General features: G+C 35.0%; 2 protein-coding genes across 3 annotated transcripts in view; both read right to left on the reverse strand.

The window, feature by feature from the left end:
* Positions 1-11,243, reverse strand: part of LOC126849362 (CD151 antigen-like) — a 102,210-nt gene extending 90,967 nt beyond the window's left edge. Inside the window, exon 1 of one of the 2 annotated variants that reach the window (XM_050591121.1) lies at positions 10,920-11,243. The gene's annotated coding sequence lies outside the window, so the exon portion shown is untranslated. The remainder of the gene's footprint in view (positions 1-10,919) is intronic. The other variant, XM_050591120.1, reaches the window with a different exon arrangement.
* A 3,901-nt stretch (positions 11,244-15,144) lies between these two features.
* On the reverse strand, positions 15,145-17,950 carry LOC126849285 (skin secretory protein xP2-like). Its single transcript, XM_050590973.1, has 6 exons — positions 17,936-17,950; positions 17,461-17,668; positions 16,932-17,165; positions 16,174-16,389; positions 15,818-15,898; positions 15,145-15,525 (listed from the first exon to the last, which is right to left on the reverse strand). The coding sequence occupies exons 1-6, from the start codon at positions 17,948-17,950 to the stop codon at positions 15,512-15,514; spliced, it is 768 nt and encodes a 255-aa protein (XP_050446930.1). The 3' UTR covers positions 15,145-15,511.
* Positions 17,951-18,276: the final 326 nt, after the last annotated feature.

Raw genomic sequence — 18,276 nt, forward strand, 5'->3', positions numbered from 1 at the left:
ATCGCACGAAACGTAATGAGGCGGCGTAAAGTATGTTAGAAAATATTACGTTAGCTAATCTTACACGGCCGATATTATAGCGAGATAAATAGACCCTGTAATGACATATATAAATTTTTAAAGAGAAAAAAAGAGAAAAAAAAAATGAGAAATGTTATACACAAAAGTGCGATAAACCGCGGGATTTGTTAGGTATTTGCATGACGTTAAATATTAAAATGAAACAATGACTCGATAATCGCCCAGTGAATTTATATCGCGTGCAACATTTTGCGATGCAAACAAAGACGTAAAATTACAAACGCAATGCAATAAATCTTATGCAGTTCTATCCCGTGCAGCACAATGAAAATCGATCACATACAATGAGAGGTGGATCATATTTATTTTATTTCGCAGGAAACCACAAATTTTCTGCGCGCATACTCGATATTGTTAAATAAATAAATGCGCTTTAAGCGAGGCATAAATTCGCTCAAAGCGAATATTGCGCGTGTTATATGCACTTTCGTGAAATTACACGCGTGCGTGACTATGAACAGTCCTTTGAAACGATCGACCGGTCAAAATCTGTTCTAGCACGTGCCAAACCGTCATCGTATCGGACACGCGTCGTCCTAAATAAATTCATCGTCAAATAAAAGATTACAATTTAATGCGCAGCATCGCTATACATCGATATATACAGAGTGTCCCACCAAAAGTGCCCACTCTCTTTTATCTTTTAAACTAAAAGAGATAGATCGTAATAAATATCAAATTAAATAGTTCACTCAACTCTATTGTGAGCATAATATAGTTCCAAAAGCTCTGTATTAATTAACGAAGATATGCATAATTTTTTTATATAATGTGGATATTTTGATATGATAAAAATTGTAGCGCTGTTTGAAATGAATATAACAATGTATGATGTAATGTAAATATTTTACATATTATACGAGTTTTATCGACTTGAAATATCGCAACGGCGTTTACTTTTCCACTTTCTGCCCTGCGTTATAGCCAACTTCTTCTGACTCGTGCATTAGAGATTAACATATGTCATATTGTCATTTAATCATAATATTCATAATATTCGAAGTTGGCCATATCGCAGAGCCGAAAATGAAAGGATAGACATCGCACCTATTTCAAGTTCATAAAATTCGTATAATATATATTCGTATAATACGTAAAATATTTACATTATATCATATATTGTTATATTCATTTCAGACAGCGTTACAACTTTTTTTATATAAAAATATTCGCATTATTATAAAAAAAAATTATACACACCTCTCCATTCGTTAATACAGATAACTTTTGGAAGCAACTACTATGCTCACAATAGAGTCCAATTTGAATCATTTAATATGATATATATTTATCACGGTCTATCTCTTTTAGTTTAAAAGATAAAAGGGGGCGGCCACTTTTGATGAGATACCTTGTATGTGCGCGCGCACACACACACACACACACAAATATATATATATGTATATATATGTATATATTCTCGATGAAATATATAGAATCTCTTGCGGTTTCAGTTGCGAGCTTTATGAGCGCGAATTCACCTTCATTTTGCGCGCGCGACCGATCATTTCGCTCGACCCACGCGGCCAATACGCATTGCATAGAAAGGCAACGCAATATTGCAAACGCCTTTATATTGCGCGAGATAATGCTTCATTAAATTCATGTTATCGCACGCATGGCACGTAATAACCGATGCAGCGTGCTTCGATCGTAAGCGCCACGCAATTTTGACATTACGTTGCGGCGTATGGACTTCATACCCGTGCGCAATTATGATATCATATGATCAGTCGAATTTTAATTCTGTAATAAGTAAAATGTCATTTTTCATTCATCTTCTTTTCGCAATGATTTGATAAGTTGATCGTCCGATTTTTTTTCTCCTTTTCAGAGAAATATCGTTCTTAAAATGTCTTTAAAAATCTTTTCATTTTTTTTTTATTTTTTATAAAAACCAAGATTACGGGAATAATAGTGAGTGTTATTTTTAGAAAATTATAATGCAATAATATCAAAGCACAAGCGATGGCAATCGTTTGCGAATGACTGAGTCATTTCTCGGCATTTAATAATGAGCGATCAGTGACTATATAATTACTTGACATTCTTCATAGGCAAACCTCATATCGTATCGTTAATGAATCACAATGCATCCGTTCTATAGGCACTTTGCTTAACAAAGGGCTTTCATCTCTACGAGATATATTTTCTTTACTTCTCTCACTAGAATATTCATTAATATTCTTGAGACATTTCGAAATCGATTTCTTTTATTCATATCAACATCCAACGTTCCACACAATTTCATTCGCAAATAAAATTTTTATTAAAATAAAAATAAAAAATTATTCCATTTTCTTAGCTGTTTATTCATTGACTTTATTTGTTCTAAGAATACAATTGATATTAAAAAAGATAAATGTAAAAATAGACCACGATATTTTCGAGAAATGAAATATATTTTCATCTCAATTCTCGCGAGTGTACAATCTTTGAAGTTATTGTGATTTTCACGACGACGCGAAATAAGATTGCGATTTGTAGAAACTTCATTACATTGATACTAGGAAACGCCATGATCGGTCATTACGTACGAAGCGTTATACGAGTCACGTAGTTTGACAACAAATTAGAAGATTACGTGCGATCGGTAAGAATACTACGCGTCCAGGAAGCGAATTCGGGGCCAAGAGAGAGCAATTCCGCAATTCTAATGTACACGAAGGATCGAAATTGGAATGCAGTCAATCTCGGAGACAATGCGGACATTTCTAATTTTAATGCTTTCATTAAGAAACCTCGACGCGTGAACATAATCGGAGATGTGGGTCAGTTTGCTATCGCGTTTCACCTCAGGCCTCCGCTATATCAACACATCCTTCCTCCTCTCGCGTGAATTATGATGTAATAGATATTACGCAGCGATTTCCAAGGAAAGCTTATCGTAAACATATTGCATTCATCAAACTTTGATCACGTTTAAGACACAGTTGGTAATATTTAGCACGAAGATTCTTCATTTCTCATTATGCAAATTTCGAACTTGGGCATTCCTGTACAATGTATTGTAAGATCGTTTTCTTCTAGACGTCCCACCTTTATTCACACGTGTGTCAATGTGCAACGTCAGAATGAAAGATGCAAAAATGTTGCCGCGAGATGTATATTGATTATTCTCTCGTTCGCACAGCACAATCTGCTATGCGATTATTTCGGAAAAAAAAAACAAAAAAACAACGCTACGAATAAATGCAACATAGGCAAATTAGCCGGCTCGCTCCCCCTTTCCATCTGTACCGTATTCGCAACAGGTAAAAAACAAATTGCGCTCCGAGTTACGATTTGACTGTCGGGATATAACGAGATTGTTCTGCAATGTTGCTCAAAAACGAAACGGCTGGGGACAATTGAATTAATTTCTTGTATGTTGCGAGAGAGATTGTATTCAGTGAAATATGAATGCAGAATAATAGCCGCAAGTCGATTCATACGAGATAAGTTTCAAAGCCAATCTGCCTCAGTGGCGCGGAATTCTAACGTAGATCTATAATATAAATTCCGAATAAAAACTTCTCTTAATTTAACAAAGGTAAATATGGTAAAAAAGTTACACTCCACCGATTTAATCGCCACTTAGATATGTTGCAGAGAGGAGTATTCCGAGTAATTTCCCACAAAAATCAAGTAGCGGATAGTTTAGAAGACATAACACATTAAAATTTGATATTAAAATTTGCATACTGTAATAATCTGTTATTTTTTTTTGATTGAAAAAAAAACTGTTTACGCGTGGGTGGGGAAAAAATTCTAATCTAATCCAAATCTATTTTCAATTTTAAAAGTAAAGTTAGGTTGGCTTAAGCTAAAAATTTTTCAGAGTAAAGATGCAGAGAAAGAGTCCTTCGCCTCTCCTCCGCTACGCATTCAATAAATAAATAATATTTTTCCAGACAAGACTCACAAATTTATGTAGTCGCATGTTGAAAGCTGTTGACGAACTGCGAGAAATGAGAGGTGAAACTGATTATTAACAAAATATTTATGACCATGTGCCTATCGTGTAAATGTAAACAAACACTTTATCCATGTGTCTGCTTTACAACATACACAAACTTCACTTTTCCTAATATTATTTTATAATACCCGAGAAAAAGCATTAAAACTATGAAATTTTAATTTGTTATATTTCTTAAACCAATGCCCTACTTGATTTTTGCAGGGAATTACTCAGAACATTCCTCCCCTACATATCTAGATTAAATTGATCAAGTGTGATTTTTTATTCATAATAAATATTAATCTTAATAAATCTTAATAAATATTACATGATATATAAATAATACGTTACATAATATTTATGCCCGCATTTTTTTTTCTTGTAACAACACGTATATTTGAAAATATAATATATTCTAATATATATATATTAATATATAATATTCTAATATATATTCTAATATATAAAATATATAATATTCTAATATATATTCTAATATATAAAATATATAATATTCTAATATATATTAATAGAGTTTCTTAAACTCTTGGTAATATATATTATAATAATATATATTAACCAAGAGAAACTCAATTTGCCTCGTCACGATTAGATCAGCGTTAATAACACAACGTTAGTCACGACTTCAACAGACAAAAAAATGACAAGTCAGGTAGGCGAACGAACGATACAAGATGCAGAAGGAAGGGAGATCACGCGATACATGGAGAATTGGAACATCAATGCCAAATATATTCCGAGCTTATAGCCTCTCTCGATGTACGAGATAAGTACAAAGCTAACATAAGCGAGAAGAAGATAAGCGCGCAAGAGGTGGGCAAACAACAAGCCTGTAAATTTCGCGACGCCGTTTCGGCGTGTATAGCGGCAGATGTAAGGGAGAGAGAGAAGTCGTAAAAATATCGTTCCAAGATTGAACGGTGACTAGGTCGCGGCGCAAACAACGCGCGTGCGTCAGACGCGTACTCGTCGCTCCCAGTGATGAGTGCGAAACGAATTTGCACCTGTGATAATGCTCCAACTTTCGTAACTGTTCGATGACGTAACGGCGACTACGTGTATTATTCTCGCGCGTGTATTCGCCGAATATATGAAAATATATTCGGGACCGAGCTTAATCGCGACACGGCCGAAGGGACTATTAAATTATTGTAACGTCGGAATCGAGATGTAGTCTCTCTCTTGTCGCGGGCGACAAACATTCGCAACGACGAATTAAGGAGAGAGAAACAGCTCGTTAAACGTGCTCTCGAGCACGTGTCGTTTCCCAGCTTGAATCACAAATGCAAGCTGCGACACGTATTGCTCTTACAGCTGCGTAATCGAGAATATAATTCTCTCTCCGTTGTATATAAATTCCGCATATATTCCTACGCATCGTATTGAATTTGCATTACAATTTCTATAACATTTATTTCACGAATTTGAAATCTAAAGATAAACATCTTTCCATATCAATCGATGTCTCCAAAGTTATATGAGCGGTGAGAAAATTGTGAAATATAGCGTTCAAGATATCGAGGAAAATATATCGAAAGAATGAACACTTTTATATCTGATATTTCGTAGCGCGAAAATTTAAATCAGCTTTAAAAAAAAGAAAGAAAAAACAACTCTTTCGCTATCTTTCCTGGAACGGAAATTGGTTAAGATTCAATGACGGAAATAAGAGAGAGAGCACATCGTGATCTTGCTTACGCGGTGAAATATTAATTTTCTTCCATTGCGTCAGATTTAAATTTTAAACAAAGAACCTGAATCGAGGAAGCGTTTCGTTCAAACGGATCTCTAATTTAAGTTTTCGCAATGCAAGTTTGCGTCCAAGCATAATCCAGCGACGTATAATCTTGCCCTTGTTCCGTCCTAACGTAGCTTGTGCAATTCGTCGCTTCGGCGGACACGAGTTGCCTGACAAGCGCGATGCCGATGACGTGGTATAGCTAATGCGGGCCAGATAACGACGATAACAAGACACTTGACACCGAAAACGAGCACACTCCATTCGTGTACCGCACCTGCGAGGCGACTGTTAAGCAACGACGACGAGAGAGGACGAAGCGCCTAACATCGACAATATGTCGTTCTCACGCCCGCAATCTATCACTATTAGCAATCCGTCTTAGCACATCCGGTTCTTCTCATCTAACAATAACATATACTTAACTCTTTCGATATTAAATATCGCGAATGTTTTTTTTTTTTTTCCAGATGCCACGTACATATGATTGCTTCTTCAGAGACGTAAAAATTTTAAAAGAGAACACATTTGGAAAATTTGTATTTTCTTGTTAAAAAATATTAAAATTTAAATTTTTTGTGTTAAAACATACATTAATAAAACATTTATGTGGTAATTTAAAATATCACTATTGTGTTAATTAAATTCAAATATTAAATTATTAAAATAACTGAAAAAAAGTGTAAAAGCAATATAATGTGCACATATTTTTAATTTTACACAATAAATATGTTCTGTATTATTAGTGACGGGATTTAACTGTTAAAATTTATAGGAAAAAATGTTTATTTTATTCTACAATAAGAGTGAGAGTGGCTACAGACAATAACATTTTTCCAAATAAATTTTATCATTAAAAGTACGTTAATTTACACAAAATTTATTCCAAATTACTTTGAGATTTATACTTTTTGTGTTCAAATATTAACATAGTATTAGTGTCATCATTTAATATATTTATATTATGTTAAACACAAAAATTTGAGTGAACTGTTTGAGACATGTGATATTTATTAAATTTAATATAAACTTTTCAACTGTGAAATGATTCCTCCCATAAAACCAATTTTTCGGAAAATTGAAAAATCTATTTTATTAGAAAATGGAAAATTTTTTTCTTAGCAGAAATTAAAACATTAATTTAACTGTTGCATACAACAATATTCACGAAACGTGGAGAAAATTTTATGATACAAATTATATGAAAAATACATTCTCTTTATTATTGTAAAGCTGGAATATAATGTCATTAAGATATTTATTATTATAAAAATTGTAATATTTTCTCGCGTAAATTAATTTCTGTTCTATTTTATATTCTATTTTATATTTATTCATACATATAAAAATATATCGAGCTATAAAGAGATTCTTTTCGAACATTGAATCCGATACAATGTCTCATTAGACTGTTAATGTGTAAATTACTACTTTCCGTCGACGCGATCTGCAATGTTGTGTTGGTAGATCCCTTACGTCGCGTCGGCGTGGATTTATCGCGCCAAGAACCGCGTCGGCGAACAAGGTAAATCAAATTAGAAATTATTCGCGATACGACGTTATTCAAAGCGGCAGCCTAGATTCGCGGCGGAGATTATTTTAAGGGGCGGCCTCGAGGCGGCTGCAACGACCGCTCGCGCTGACGATGAATATGAACCGTGTGCGAAAGGACACTATTATGCTGAATCGTTACGCTAAAATCTTTCGGCGACGAGTCGCGGTGCTCGGCATAACGAGAGAAAATTATTCCGCCGCGCTCTCTCTCTCTCCCTCCCTCCCTCCCTCCCGTATGATTCACTTAACGCCGCACCACGAAACCGCAAAATGCCTTCAAACCGGAATCTCAAACAACATTGCGCTATATACACGTTTCTGCGCTTCTCCTCGATTGTCGTACGTGATGCAAGATTTCATTTCCGACGAGTTACTTATGCTACCTTCTCACCCGCGATAATGGATAATATTGTTATAAAATGTTTGTTAATGAACATTTTTTAGTACATAAAAAGTCAGCATTGGCAAAGAGTATTTCAACAATCATTCTGAAATTATTAATTTTCAGAGATATCGACTCTGATGTGGAGAGCTATATATATAGATTCTGTTTATATTTTACTAAATTTTTGTATATAAATATAGCAAATGTTCATATGCAAAAATTTAAAGTAAATTAATAAACTTTTGTATACAAATAAATAATTTTTGTATTTAAATATAGCAGATACACAAAAATTTATAGTAAACTATAAAAAAAATTTATTTATAATTATTATAAAACATTTATAATATATATATATATATATATATATATATATATATTTATTTATTTATTTATTTGTAAAAATTGATAAATAAAAATTTATAGTAGTAGCACATTTTTTGATATTAATCTACTTATCCATCGCTTATTTTTCACACGCATAAGCGCTCTCAAACTAAAACTACTTGTTTACAATTCTGTGAAACGATCGTGTTCAGCTTTAATCCCGGAACAGCGCAGCGATCTCCTGTCGAGCGTCGATGAATCTTGGAGCAGGATGCCTAAGCTCTTTCATAAGACCCTGAATTTGAACCCCGTCACATCGCTCCGACGAGCAACGCGACGACCGGAAGGCTCGCCTTATTTCCCCGGCAACTTTGGCCGACGGAGAGATAAATCCCGTCAACGTTCGCGGCAACTTCCGAACTCGCGGAACCGAATAACGGATATTACGGGGACTGGGGACCCTCCCAGCTTTGGCGGCAGCGACAACTCCGAGACTCGAATAAACCTCGAATTGTGCCCAACACGCAATATCCCGGGAAAGAGAGAGAGAGAGAGAGGAGAGAGACACGCAAACGTGTGGGTTCGGCGTGTTGCACAAACGTGTTGCTTTAACACGAAAGTCTGTTCGATGTGTACCCCCAATACTCGTACGGAGTACATATTTTGGTACTCCGATGAGGTAGAACACCCGCGGGATATTTTAGTTTACAAGCTCAACATATTACTTAAGGGCATATAACTCAATTCTGTTACAAATGCATAATTTACATAACAAGTTTATTAATCTGACAATCGCTGCTGTACTTGCTGAATTTCTCAAATATATCCAGGTACGAAGAAAAAAAAAAAAAAATACTCAACTGCTTTTTTGTAATTTATTTTCTAGAATTTTTTCTTTCGTACAAGCAATTATTTCTTTCTCCTGTGATTCCCAAAATTATAAAAAAAAAAAAATCAACAATTATAAATACTTGTAAATAATCTTATTGGCTACAATGATTATTGCAATTATTATCACGAAATCGAAAACTAAAACTGCAGATTTTTAAGTGCATTGAAGAAGTACAAGGAATATTTAAAACACGAAAATCTTCTAGATTTATGATGCAGTAATCTTCTATGCAGTTTATTTTACGATCCAGATATAGTAGAATTAATTTTACTAATGACCAAGTATTAGCATCGCTATCTCTGAATCTCGCAAGATTTACAGAGAGAGGAAGTTGTAATGTCGTACGCGACGGATTTCTTATCAATCAACTATATCTCTCTCTCTCTCTCTCGTCTATCCACGTATCTCCTTCGCAGACTCCATACGACTCGAACCGGTACAACCGGAACGAACCGGCAGGAAAAGAATTTTCTCTATTTCTCCCCTTTCAATCGTCCGTAATCTCTTTCTCCTTGCATTGTCAAAACAAGTACGCGTGTAGATCTCAATTAAATTTCAAAGTATTTAAATCGGAGAACATTGGTCCACGTTCTCGTCGCATTGCAGTTTGATATCATTTTATTTTACTTTTTTTTTTCAATTAAATATACGATGCTACGTGAGAATAAAAAGATCACGTGCGTCGAATACCGTCGTTTCTTCTTTCTTGGATTATCTGCAAAATTTGTTTCCTAAGCACGTTTGACTAGAGATTTTAATACCAAAAGCCTGACATGTTTGCCAGTCCTTTCATTTCATTTTCAGCTAATTGTAAACGAAACAACAGAAATTTTTTATTTAATATAATTCGTTTAAGTTATAAAATAAATGAATAAAATTACAAATATCAAAAATACATCTCGTTTCACATATATACAACATGAAAAGCGATTGAAATATTTCAACCATATTCCAATTACGAAAATGAAACATTGATTGATTGAATCGTTCAAACAGAACCATTGTAAAAGAATTCGACTGTATAACACATTCTAGTCTTTCTATTACAAAAAAAAAAAGATCGTCTAACTCTCATTCATCGATTAACACTAGAGTTAAAACAGTCACTCTATTGTGAATATTGATACGAATACGATACGCGCTTTTATTTACCACGAAAATCTATCCTTGTCAGCATATTTACAATCCAAAAAAGTAAAGACTGCGCGTTCCGATTTTTCGGAGCGTATGTTTGCCTTCTGTGAATATGAAAAATTTGCTCGCTTAAATGAGCAATCTATATTTACAACGCGCGGATAAAATGCTGACCGGGTTCTAAGAATAGTTCTCTTTCCATCATCGTTCATTGTAATATTTACATAAAATGTCTATTCGGGATATGGAGAATGTAAAAAGAAACGTCGCGTATGATAAATATTGGAAAATTTATATTTTTATTAAAAATACCGACGACAAACAGTTTCCGTAAACAGTTTCAGCAATTTTTCTATTATTTTTATTGACACGTTTTTATTTATTCTAGAATATGTTACGCCATGTTTTGCAATAAACTTGTAGGAATATTTAATAAAATTTAAGTGTACACACATTACTGCCATTAGAATTCGTTGATGAATTCTTTTTTCTTTCTTCTTTTTTTTTAATTTTTCCCTCATGTGAATTAAAAGATGGATCAAAATGAGTCTGACTGAGACAACGGGATATTTCATCAAATATTTTTACGTAGCGCTTTACAAAATCGCATCGGCGGTAACTTCACTGGAGCGCGTATCGAATGAACTTGCAGTCACGTGATCGCATTATGCATGTACAATTTGAAAATGTAACGTTCGCGCCACGTACATTGCTCTCACCTGGGATCTGAGATACGGATTCCACTGACGTGAATCTTTTTGCTACGCCGCATTTGTCACGCGTACGTACATATATATGTATATACATGTGTGTGTGTGTGTGTGTGTGTATGATGACATGTACTTACCGAGCAGTCCTTGGAACGATCTTGCGACAACTAAGAGGATGTAAACAGCAGACCACCGATGATCTCTCTTTCTCTCGTCTGACGACGCGCGTCTCACCGGTGTGGAATTTTTGTAATGGCGTACTTTTGCACCAACCGATTAAACCGAGTACCACACTCGCGTTATCAATCGGCGTGTACGTCTCACTTCGTACACAACACTCGCGCGATAATCCGCGGCACGGCGATCGAGAACGACGCGCACACAGACCGAGGGAGCACCAACGTGACTTTCCACGGCGAAGGTCGGAGCGCAACTGACTCGATGCGCGTCGCTCTCCCGCGCAGCCACCGACGATTCGTTGTGAAGTGCGCGCCGCACACGATCTCGACCGGCCCGGAATTGCGCGCGATAACCTGTCAATCTCTCACGCCTCACACACCATTATTTTTCACGCGCCGACAAGTTAATGTCGCCCACCTCTCTCTCTCTCTCTCTCTCTGTTATTTGCAATTTTATAATTTCGCGCAATTATCGTCTCATGAAGCCTCGCTCTGTGTGGCTCGCATTAAAAACCACTTTAAGCTTTTCTGCGCGATACACGCACTAATCCTGAGAACGGTCCGAGACTATGGAATACATACACTTGTCGTCACAAATATCTTGATACTTGACGATAGTTCCACTTCCGGATCGAATCATTTAGATCATATGCAGAAACTATAGACATAGAAAATATAGACTACGCGTATCGAACAAATGTTGCTCTAAAATTAGAAGAATTCAACTTCTCAAAAGTCTGATTTTCCTCTCAAATATAAGAGCCGTGGCACATAAAAAAATTTAAGCAGTAAGACTTAAGTAGTAAGCGAATTGACCAATCACGATCCAACAGTAAAGTAGCCATATTAAAATTTAAACAATACTTAAAAATCCGTATAGATGCCATGAAATTCTTGAATGAATTATAATTCATGGCAACAATTTCTCTTTAGTTAAAAAGAGATAAACATACTTCCGAGCATTGCTGTCTTTTTCTAATTTTGACGCACAAATTGTTAATAGACAAAAGATGCGCAATCTATATTTTCTACATCTATGGTTTTGATAGACGCGATGCATTTGTTGCGGAAGTTATCTTCAAGTATGAAAGCACACTCGTCATGCATGACGTCAAATGTATGTACGTAGGTATATAATTTTAAATTCACGTAACATCTTTCGCGTATCGATATTATTTAAACGTCAATTTTTCGCGACTTGTGTGCATGACGCGATTTAATATCTCCAAATGCGATTAGATTTGCGATTTTATAATTTGGGGGAGGGGGGAGGGGAATGATTCAGTGTAAGTTTCTTTTTTCAAATTTTTTGAAATTTACATAGGTTATATATTTCGAGTGGTGGAAATTTTGTGTGGAATGTATATTGTGTGTTGCTTTCTCGTATAATTTCTTATATAATCGCGTTCAAACACAACGTGATTATACATATATAACATTACTATACAAAAAACAGAAAATATTGCAATAACATTTGTGTAATGTATAACAGTTTTTTTTTTTTTTTTTTACAACTATTTACTATTTACTTTTAGGTGTTTTATCAATGCCTAGGCATATATATTTTAAGAAAAAAAAAACTCATTGTTTTATTTAGCAAATTATTTCTCACTTTAAAATGCATAGCAATGTTGCTAAAATTGTTAATGTCAAATATTTTTATTAATTTGCATGTTTATTTGAAGGAAGAAAAGTTTTACATTTTTCAAACACGATACAATTAATATACATACAGCAGAGAATTTTGAATAGCATATTTTAAATGCGATAAATATTGATACTGTATCAATTTACATTTCCAAGAAATAATGATAATGATTGATAATAATCTTTAGATAAAAACTTTGTCGCAATAATCCACGGTTTCATACAGATCGTGAAACTTTCGTGCATTTATTGCATTCGACGTATATTTTTTAAATCACACGACAATTTTATTGCTGAGAAATAAGTGTTGAACGCATCGCTCCACCTTTCTTCCTTTAAGGATCTCTGTCCTTTCCAGGAATGTGCGCTTATCTTATCTCCGCAGAAATCGCCGTGTTCAAGAAGTAACATTATACGTCGTCGCATTAAATGTCGTACGATTAGCAGTTGTTTTGCGCATTAAATATATATATATATATATATATATATATATATATATATATATTTATGTAATCATAATCGTAAACTTGTTGAAGAAATGGAATTAATGTCGTGATTTATGCTTTGGCAATAAATATCATTTGTAAGTAAGCAATACCGGAAGTGCGGAAAGAAACAATCGAGAGTGTCGAAAAATGTATCGGGAGTGACTAGAAAAATGTCGGGTGTGTCATAAAAAATACCGCAAGTATCGTAAAACAGTATCGCGTCTATTATATACGTATTAGATACAGTATATCGTATCGGTACTGAAATTGTGTGAGACAATTGACATTCACCCTGCGTAATCCGCGTTATATATTCACCGATGGACCTTGCTGTACCTGTCGATCTTCTGGCTTCATACGATTATTTCTGATCCTGCCCTTATACGATAATCACACCCGAGGTATGTAATTTACTGCTTTATGGCTTAGACGCAATTATCATTTGGATTTCGAGAGAAATCGTTATAATTGTATGAAACGCCTCTTTGTTTTTCGCTTTCAACGCTAATGCGTATATTGAGCCTTGAATATTTCAATTGCGACTAAATTCATTCGTAATGATCCGCTATCTATTTTATACGGTTCAGTAATGATGCGCACGTGTAAAATTATGATTACCAAACACCTTCGCGTTGCTGTTACATTTTCAATTTTGATTTATGTAAATTATGCTATTGTTTCATGCCAAAATTGTTACGGATATCATTTACGCCAATTATCGATGTATGATAGCGGAATTAACCGAAGTGCATCCATTGAGCAAGAATTATCATTTGCAATCAAGATCAAATAATTGGCAATAGATATGTATTTCTAATTTCAAATTCAAATATTGATTAACATTTTATTATACGAAGAATCTAATAATAATTTAATGCACTTTGTATGTACACAATTTCTTTAAAATGCATTTCTCACACACATACTTATGTAATGCTAGTATTTATTGTTGATATATATATTTTTTATTACTATAATATATTGAATTAATTATAATGTTATTATATAATTATTATATAATTATACATGTATTATATATAATATATTATTATTATAAAATGAATTATATTTATAATTAATTAATTAATTATAAATATATTTTATCACTCTTCTTATGTATACGTGAACGGGAAATATCATATAAATAACAAAGAGATTCCGCAGGTGACAGGACGCATATTAAGACCTTAGCCCTTAGTCTCCGTTATAAAGGGCTGTTGAGCCTTTTCGTGTATATGCCATGAAACAAAGCACGACAAAGAGCAAAACGCATAGCCCGGCGATAAAACAAATGGTTGTCAAGCGCTTAAAAGGATCTGTTGCGTCTACACAATTGACAATAAACGTTGAATTACGATCCAAGAAATAATAAGATCTGTTCACAAATGGTACAAATAGACATTTACAGACAATTATTATTATTAAAACGCGCAGAAGAGAAATTTATATCAATGTTGAAAAAATTATATGCTAAATTAGCGTCATACGTTTTAAATCATTCGATTATTTCTCAATCATTTATGAATTAAATGCGATAGAAAGGATCGTAATCGTAAATAGAGAACGAAATAAATTCTAGGATAAGAGGGATAGAGTGTACACGCCTGTTAAACGAGAGAAGCGTTACCAGTAATCGAAGAAAAGCTTTTATTACGAAATCCAATTTCTCGTGTACAGAAGATGTGTCGATTCGATATCGATCTGTGATGTAAAGAGAACTGCGACGTGCCGCAGTGAATTATTTACAGAAAATTCCGAGGCGCAGTTGGTTACTCGTACCGTTGTTGCGATTAATACCTAGCGATTGTTTGATAGAAAAGTTATCGGATACTCGCGAGCGAACGTGACGAAACGTGTACTTGATGTAATCTCGATTAATAAATATTCGCATTCGTTATAATAAGGACTGTACTCTTTCCGGCATTTTAATGACACGCGGATCATTTCTCATAACGGATGTGAGACAAATAAAATATGAGCTCCGCGTCAAGAGTTCTCGACCATATCGCGCGACAAGACACGCGACTTCCCCCTTCCCTCTCTTTCTCTTTCTCACCCTCTCTCTTTTTCGCATATTCTGGTTTCCTTTGCATCTCGTGCGGCACGTGCGAGTTTTCGTGATGCATGGGCGATGAATATGCAAGGATAGTAATGAAGCAATAGCGGCGATAGAGATGAAGGACGCTGACAGTAACGATGATAATGATGATGACGATAAGAAAAGTGCGAGCCGCAGTAACTTATAGATCGCGGTTTCATATCCGTTTCTTATTGTTGACCCTGCAGATGTTTCGCAAGGTTTGACGTCAACGAGAGAAAAATATGCGGCAAGTGTATTATCCCTCGCTCTCTCTCTTTCTCTCTCTCTCTCTCTCTTTCTCTTTCTCTCGCTTTTCGACCTTTTTTCCGCCCAAGTTACGATGCAGGTGCTGTGCGAAAAAAGAAAAGGAATTAACACGAGAAATAATCGTAATAGAATGCGAAATAATGAACTAGAGTTAATGATAAGTCGGTGATGGCCGAGGAGAATAGCTCTCGTCGATTTTCCTCCGATAGACACTATATCGCAGATGATGATCTGACTGGTATGCAATTAGTTTGCAATAATTAGTTCGCCCATAACATGCCTGTGACGCTAGATTAGATATTTTTTAGTTCGTCGAGTGCGATTGTTTTCTTTTTTTAGTCCGTTGCTTTTCTTACTTGCTGGCATTAACATACCGTTCATGATGTATTTCGCGCTCTTTAGCGCGGGATTGCCTCTGATGCGGATTGTAACTCGCAATATCAAAACTAGATTAGCTAAAAATTAAGTTAAAAAATTCAAAATTAATAGAAGCCAATTTTGCCAGGCAATACAAAAAGTTGGCAGTCAAAAAATTCTATTGTTCCTATATTTTTTCAAAACCATGTCACAAAGTGTTTGATTTCAAAAAAATGAAAACGTCTCGATAAAAAAAACGATTGCAAATTTTTTTGAAAAACTTTGAAACATCAGATTCATGAAAAAAGAAGTTTTTCTATGTAACCTGAAACACAAAAACAATCAAATTACGCACATAAAATATTTTACATACTTTCGGCAGGCGCCGGTGCGGTTTCCGCTGGAGTTGCGGGGGTCGCATCTGCGGGCGCAGCGGCTCCTTCGGAGGGTGCAACTGGTGCACCTTCTGCTGAAGCTGCAGCAGGAGCATTTTCTGCTGGAGCTACGGCAGGGGCAGTTCCTTCGGCTGAAGGAACTCCTTCCGTTGGCGGAGCCGCAGGAGTTCCTTCCGGTATTGCTGGTGTTGCACCTACGCAATTGTTTTTTTTTCTTTTTTTGTTTTTATTTTATATTACGAAAGACGCTAAAAATTCTGTTATAGTATATAACAGATCAATCATGATCCCTTTTTATGGCACATTTTTTTTTTTACGTTGAGAAAATCGAATCCAACGTAATTGAAATTGACAATGATTGATCAACGTCAATATTTTAACTGTCACATTGATAAAAACTATTTCAATATCATTGACTAAGAAAATATTGGCTTGACTTATTATTAATCAATACAAAATAACGATATCATAAATTAATATTAAAAAGTCTTCACATAATATAAATTACTCAATTTAAAATTTTATTTATTTTTACTGTAAAAAAACATATATCAGTATACGGTGTTTGCAGCTAAAGATTTAAAATAAATAAATATATATATATATATATATATATATATATATATATATAATTTGAATTTATTTTGTATTGTTTTGAAAATTTGATGTTATTTTGTGAAAATAATAAGACTGATATTTTTTATTAATATAAAAGAAAAGAAAAGATAAAATTAACCTTCCACTGGTGTTCCCTCTACGGGTGCACCCTCGACAGGAGCAGTAACTGGTGCAGAACCTTCGGCTGGAGGAGCTCCTTCAACCGGTGCGCCTTCCGCTGACGGTGCTGTTCCTTCCGCAAAAGCAACAGGTGCAGTTCCTTCAGGAAGCACAGCTCCTTCCGCTGGTAGCGTAACACCTTCTGCAGATGGAGCGGCACCTTCTGCTGGGGTACCTTCTGCCGGCGCACCTTCTACAAATATGTCAAATAATTAATATTTGCTTGAAAAATATAAAATTAGAAAATCATAAAAAGGACAGACATCGTGCATTTTATCAAATTTTGTTAAAAAATTGATTAAAGAAAAATTAATCAAAATTAATTAGTTATTGAAAAAATTAAAAAAAACTGATCTAGAATATCTTCTATAGTTTGTTATGTAGTTTAAGATTTTGTGTATTAAAATTTCAATTTTTTGCCAAAAAAATAAGAAAATTGCGCGAAAAATCACTCGTGTGTATGAAAAATTATTTTAAGCTATATTTACCAGCAGGTGCTGGCGCAGCTCCTTCCACCGGTGGGACACCTTCTGCGGAAGGAACTGCAGGGACATCTTCCGCTGGAGGTGCCGGTGAGGGTGCTGGTGACGGCGTGGGGGTGGGTTCCACTGGCGGGGCTGGAGCTGGTTCTGGCGTCGGTGTCGGTTCCGGTGGCGGTGGTTGTTCCGCCACAGGAACTTCAACTTGTTCACCTTCCTATATATAACACACGCATTAACACGAAACGCATTTATTATCCAAAAATTTATGATAAATTAAAATATGTATACAAGAAAGAGGTTAAAAAAACATATTTTAAAAGATCGAGGGGAATTATATAGGTCTTTTTTCAATCAATGAAATTTTTTATAGATAAAGACAATAACATAAAAATGAATAAAATGACATTTCAAATATATTTTATTAAAATCTAATGCGTAATTGGCAACAGAAATGCATTTGTTTCGTCATGGGATTTGTCACGAAAAGTGCTTCCATGTAGGTAAAACATAATTGCGCGAACCGTCGTCGACACATGTATTAAATTGTATGATTAACGGTCAGCGCGCATGTTTCGCAAATATACTCGCATTAAACCGCCGTTTATAGATACGTCATTTGTCCCGTTCTCGATAATAATGCTTTATGCAACGTCCATGAGCTTACGACGTAACGGCACCCCTCGCTTTCTCCCGGCTTCGTTGACGGCATTTTGCGCCATAAATCATCGCAGCCATTATGATCGCGTATATTGTCAAGATAATTAAACAATGTGCGCGACATCCGATTATAAATACGGTCGAATGCGTGGAACGCGTGTCGAA

Source organism: Cataglyphis hispanica, chromosome 4, assembly GCF_021464435.1.
Source record: "Cataglyphis hispanica isolate Lineage 1 chromosome 4, ULB_Chis1_1.0, whole genome shotgun sequence".
Lineage (NCBI taxonomy): Eukaryota > Metazoa > Arthropoda > Insecta > Hymenoptera > Formicidae > Cataglyphis > Cataglyphis hispanica.

What these genes read in the sequence shown, in the direction of transcription:
- LOC126849285 (XM_050590973.1), bottom strand. An exon ending in AGAGGGAACACCAGTGGAAG is followed by an intron (nt 16,390 to 16,931) that starts GTTAATTTTATC and finishes ACAATTGCGTAG; the next exon opens with GTGCAACACCAGCAATACCG. An exon ending in CGCACCGGCGCCTGCCGAAA is followed by an intron (nt 15,899 to 16,173) that starts GTATGTAAAATA and finishes CTTAATTTTTAG; the next exon opens with CTAATCTAGTTTTGATATTG.